The following is a 5,660-nucleotide window of genomic DNA, read 5'->3' as shown; positions in this document are numbered from 1 at the left end:
AGAGAGAGAGAGAGAGAGAGAGAGAGAGAGAGAGAGAGGGAGAGGGAGAGAGAGAGAGAGAGAGAGAGAGAGAGAGAGAGAGAGAGAGAGAGAGAGAGAGAGAGAGAGAGAGAGAGAGCATTTTGCTTTTTTGGGTCAAGAAACTTGAGGGCAGACTGAGGACAACTGAGTGAAAGGCAGATAGCTATGAGAGAGAGAGTGAAGCTAACAAACATCATTGCTAAATACCGTATTATTCTCTGGCATGGGCCATATAGTCACCATTATATATATTCTAAAAGGGTTGTCACATGTCACCACATCCTCTCAAAACGTCTTCATCTTCCAAAATCTCATCCTTTTTTTTTTTTCCCTTTATGATTATTATTATTTGTTTTTTTCTATCTCTTGCCTCTTACACGGGTGCTCACAACATGAACCGGCTTAATCACCGGAATGTAGTCCAGAATCTCATGGCTAATAATTTCTCTGCATATCATCATAAAAAATTATCCCATAAATGGTTATTCATATTTCTTTTTTGTCCTTTTCTTTACAATTCTTTTATAAATTTGTAACCTAATTCCCATGCTTATAAATTCCTAATAGCTGTCATAATATTCTCTCTCCCACACCCCTCAATCAATGTGCATGAAGAATTAATGACTATGCTTGACTTTTTGGTACCCATCAGCTAATTATATATTATTATTATTATTACCCATGGTCTTATTCCGTCCACCTATTTACAGGTTATAAAAGAGTATAATCCGACTCTTAAATCAGTGACAGGAACCAAAAAAAAATTGTAAAGCTTAGTCAAAATTTACTGTTAAGTTACTACAAATTGTTCAAAACGAGATTTCATGTTTTAAAAAATATTACTTACTAACCATATCATGGTTACTCAAGATTTTCTCAATTTACATAAGTATCATTAATCAATTGATCTCTAATTTAATTGCGTAGCCAGCTTCATAATATTCATAGGAAAAAAATATCCTCTCTACAGTAGCAGTAACAAGAAGTATAATTAATACTATGTTAAAATTGGATAAACAAATAAATATGTGTTATTTATATTCAGTTAGTTATTTAAATTAGAACATCTCTAATATAATATTATAATTGATGTGTCAATTACAAATTTAACATTTGAATATAAAAAAATACTCTTAATTATAATGCTAAATTTTTTATATACTATATTTTATGACAAATTTTCACTAAATATAGCATGAAAATTTTGACATTTAATTGTTATTAAATAAAAAGTTTATTTTTTCATACAATTATTGTAATTTTTATATTTTTTAATTATTTTAAAAACAAAAAGGTTTGAACACATGAGCTGGATCAAGGACAGTAATTTCTTTTTTTGCGGCTCCAGCCATAACTTGAATCAATCTAAATACGAGTCAGCATCCCAAGAATCAATATTATATAAGATTCCAACATAAAACAGAATCTTTTCTTGATCGAATCGAATATATGGAGATCGGAATGTGGTTCACAAGCTCATGATAATATTTAAGTGATGATCAGGTCATGATATCAACGTTTAATTTGCTACATGCATGTTGGGCTTCCTGTAGAACTGTTTAATTGGCTTTCCACTTATGGCAGCTGTTATATTTTTACAATTGTGTAGTTGTACGGAACGAATAATAAAAGTAAAAATTGAGAACTAATGAAGATCCCTAATTATAAGCATATGAGATTAGAGTTCGTTTGGTTGGGTTGGAGTGTTCAAGAAATTTCAAAATCTTTATTTTTTTTTTATAAAAGTAAAAAATGGTTTGAATCATTTGATATGACATTTAAACTTAAAAAAAAGAATTTTTAAACTCACATCATCCTTAAGTTCTTGAGATTTGAACTCATGGTTCAAACTCACTCTGATTTGAACCACTTTAACGAACAAATTCTAAAAAGACGTTTAATTCATAAATTAGAATCATGTGATTAAAATTATTTTTGATTTACGTGTATTTTTTGTGAGAGAAAATACTGTAACGAATTACGAATCATGATTCGAATCAGAAAACGAATCCCCTAACCAAACAACCTCTAAGTATTTTCTTAAAAAAAAACATAGAAGACTAGGAGAACACATAGGAAAAGGCACGAAAGGTGGGGTATTCTTCAAAAATAAAAATTCTAAAATTAGAGACATCAATTAAAAGCAATTCATTTTCCTTCTTTGAGTTTCATGTCTACGTGTCAAATAGTGATTACAGAAGTGACAAAGAGTGATATTAATATTTCTCTTGCACTCTTTTCTTTTTCTTTTTCTGTGACAATAATATTAAGGAAGAATGGGACTATATAGTATATATATCAATAGGGTTCTTTTACATTCTAGATGTAATATTGTTATTGGTACTTTATGATCGAGGGCAGCAAGTAGGGATTAATTCCCAATCTTAGTTCATTCACAAATGAAGAAAACTATTTAGAAGCTATCTAAAAACATAGCACCAATTCTATAAGGATCTAACTGAAAAGTAACATACAAAGTTTACACCATTCGTTCCAAAAACTTAAGAGAGTCAAAAAAATGGAAAGGACAAGACATTAATCAAAGAAAACGATTTAGAAGTTGTGTGGGCACACTTCTAATTGCCTTTTCACCAACAAAGTCCACAGCCATGTTAACGTATAAGTTGAAAAACAAGGAATTCCTGGACCATGTATATTGTTCTCAGCTACATATGTTCATTTCGATAAGGACCTGTATTCATATGAGTAATTCAGGCATACAAAAGGACACTATTGTTTAGGTCTTGCAAATAAAGGCCATGTCTTTATTTGAAAACAAATCACCGACCGAATTACTTTCTTCCATTGGATAAGATAAGAGCTGCTACCGAATTTTTCTCATTGTGGTTCTTAAGTTTCAATATGGTAATGTTTATGTTCTCTTTTCTATTATTTTGCACAGTGATACACAGAATGCCAATGAAGCATAATGTATAAATAGATCATTGTGAACAACGGAATTGCCATGAATGTCATTTGAAAAGGGACAAAAGAATAAAGAAGCGCTAAAACTGAAAAAATTCATCCGTAATCATACTCTTTAATCCCAACTAACGAAAAGAAGTACATAATTACTAGCTAGATATATATCTATACAGACCTTTAAAACACTAGCTTTTTTGCCTCATAATTGATCATTTCATAACAACCCCCCCTCCGAAAAAAAAAAAGTAGGACTTAAACATAATGATAACAATCATGTTGTTGCAAAATTATTAAGAAGTGATGACTACGCTTAAGATGATCAACACAAACTCTTCACCACATTAATCATCACTTCCACCACACCACCACTATCTCCACCACATGTTCCAATATTTACCATTTATGCTTTCCAACACAAGAAACCCTATTTCACCTATTCCGAAGGAAAGATCCAGGGATCCACCGTACCTTCATTCCTCGTGGAGACATTGATCTCCAAGCCCTTCTCAGCCTGAAACTCCGATGGATTCGCCGCCGCTGCCGCCGCGTAATTCAGTTTACAGCTGTCTCCGGAACCCGCACCGTCGATTCGCCAGAGATCCTGGCGAGTCAAGGGTACTACTGTCCCATCAGACGCTACTTGCAGGTTCGAGTTAATCCCACCGCGATGGTAGCTAGCGTTCACCTCCTGATTATCAAGGGCTGAAGTAGTAGTTGACACGGTTAAATTATTTCCTTGCCCCCGCTTGGCTCCAAACCCGGTCATGTTGAGGGAATTAGGGTGTAGCGGAAGAGACTGAAACGCCACATTGTTAACACCCGGGTTCTGCATGTTTAGCATATTTCTAGGCTGTCTGCTGATCAGATGATGATGATGATGATGATCGGACGGCGATGGTTGGAAGTTCAACGATGACGTGGCGATATTAGTAGCGTCCACCATTACATTGCTGAATAACGGAGAAGAGGAAGAAGATGAAGCAATGTTACCAAACGGCGATGTTTGCGGCTTCTGCGCCGAGGGACGGAAAGGGTAGAAAGGTCCTTCCAAATGAGAGGCGCCACCGGTCCGGATAGCCGAACCGGAGCCACCGAAGAGATCGAGGCGCCGAGAGAACGACGAGGCCGAAAAAGGAGGCGCGGGGATCCCGGTGAATTCTTGCACCATTGCCCGGAAATTCGACGTGTCGGTTGTCAGAACCGTCGTCGGTGCTCTTCTCGAAGCTCTGGCCCGCTTCTTGGAGTTCCGAACGACTGTCGTCTGAGCTGATGAAGTAGTCGCAGCAGCAGTAGAAGTATTGCCTGATCTCAATGCACCAGTAGTAGTAGTATTAGCTTCGTTGTGAAGTGATGATGAAGGTTGTTGTTGTTGTTGTAAGTGAATCGCCGATGGACCTGCAGCGTAAGATGAAGATGTTGGTGGGCCCAGCTGATAGGGTTGTTGTTGATGATGGTGATGATCAGATCTTAGGCCGTCAGATCTTAGGTTGAGAAGGAAATTACTGGGGTTTGAGTTCGGTTGGAGATAATTGGAAGGTGGAGAGAGATCGAAGAGATGATGGGAAAGAAGGTGTGAAGGGTTTGATTGAGCGGAAGAGGCAAAGTGGTGGGTTGAAATTGAAGAAGAAGAAGAAGGATTTAAAAAAGATGGGATTGATTCGTTTCTAGAGTCGTACTCTTCATCTCCACTTGAAGACATGCTTCCACTGTTACCAGAATCCATGGCTCTCTATATTTTGCAAAATTAAAGATGAGAGAGAGAGAGAGAGAGAGAGAAAAAAACAAAAAAAGAGAAGAAGAAACAAATAGAATATAGCTGAAAACCTGAAAAGGATTCAAGTCAAGAAGAAGGGAATAATGGAATATTATTATTGGTTATTGGAGAGGGTTTGTATAGGTTCGAGAAGGGAGAAGAAGAGCACAGCTTTTATTACGAGGAGATCATTAGAAGAAGAGTACCCCGTATAAGATCTTTTTTTTTTTTTTTTTCGAAAGCCTGATCTGGAACGACGAAAGCAAAAATCTTTCCCTTGTCTTTCTTTCTTTCACTTGGAACCCCAAAGTTTTTGTATGAAAAGAAGAGAAAGCAAAGAAAAAGGAGAAAATAAGATACGTATGTAGCTAGATCTTAATCATGGCTATGCAAAGGGGACTGATGATGAAGAGATGTTTGAGTAGAGAGAGAGAGGGTGTATGTGATCTCCTTTTTCGTTCTGAGTTTGTTGGGAAAACTTTTTTTTTTTTTTTGTTCTTTCACTTTTTCTTCATCTCTTTTGCTTTGTGTTCTGAGCTAGGGTGGATTGGAGGGGAAGGGGGGTGGGGGTTTCAGAGAAGCAAAAGGGAAAAGAAAAGAAAGGAAGGGAAAGTTTATTTAAGCTTTGTGCTCAGACTAAGAGGGACCTCAAAGTTTAGAAAGATCCTCTAGAGGATACAAGGGTCATGGTGGGGTCGCCATCCGGAGTAGAGAAAAAGTGGTGCCGGTGGCTGGCAACGGGTCAAACTCAAAGTGAATGAGAGAGAGAGAGAGAGAGAGAGAGAGAGAGAGGTTGGCCAATGTGTTGTGAATATGAAAGGAAGAAAGTGACTGAAAGGTTTTAAAAATTTTGGAAATGTGGCATATATACCCAATAATATAAATTTCTCTATGGTGGGGTGAAATTAATTAATATATAAATATGAAATTCCATTAGAAAAATGTATGGGTCATGTGTCAA

General features: G+C 36.4%; 1 protein-coding gene across 1 annotated transcript; it reads right to left on the bottom strand.

The window, feature by feature from the left end:
- Positions 1-2,687: 2,687 nt before the first annotated feature.
- On the bottom strand, positions 2,688-5,309 carry LOC21404418. The gene is made up of 2 exons (XM_010107605.2): positions 3,415-5,309; positions 2,688-2,713 (listed from the first exon to the last, which is right to left on the bottom strand). Exons 1-2 carry the CDS (start codon positions 4,667-4,669, stop codon positions 2,688-2,690), a joined length of 1,281 nt encoding a protein of 426 aa, XP_010105907.2. The 5' UTR covers positions 4,670-5,309.
- Between the last annotated feature and the right edge of the window lie 351 nt (positions 5,310-5,660).

This window comes from Morus notabilis, unplaced genomic scaffold (genome assembly GCF_000414095.1).
Source record: "Morus notabilis unplaced genomic scaffold, ASM41409v2 Scaffold206, whole genome shotgun sequence".
Classification (NCBI taxonomy): domain Eukaryota; kingdom Viridiplantae; phylum Streptophyta; class Magnoliopsida; order Rosales; family Moraceae; genus Morus; species Morus notabilis.
This window is presented reverse-complemented; position numbering and strand designations above follow the sequence as displayed.

What these genes read in the sequence shown, in the direction of transcription:
- LOC21404418 (XM_010107605.2), bottom strand. Translation starts at nt 4,669, where the DNA reads ATGGATTCTGGTAACAGTGGAAGCATGTCTTCAAGTGGAGATGAAGAG. An exon ending in TGTCTCCACGAGGAATGAAG is followed by an intron (nt 2,714 to 3,414) that starts GTACGGTGGATC and finishes ATATGAATACAG; the next exon opens with GTCCTTATCGAAATGAACAT.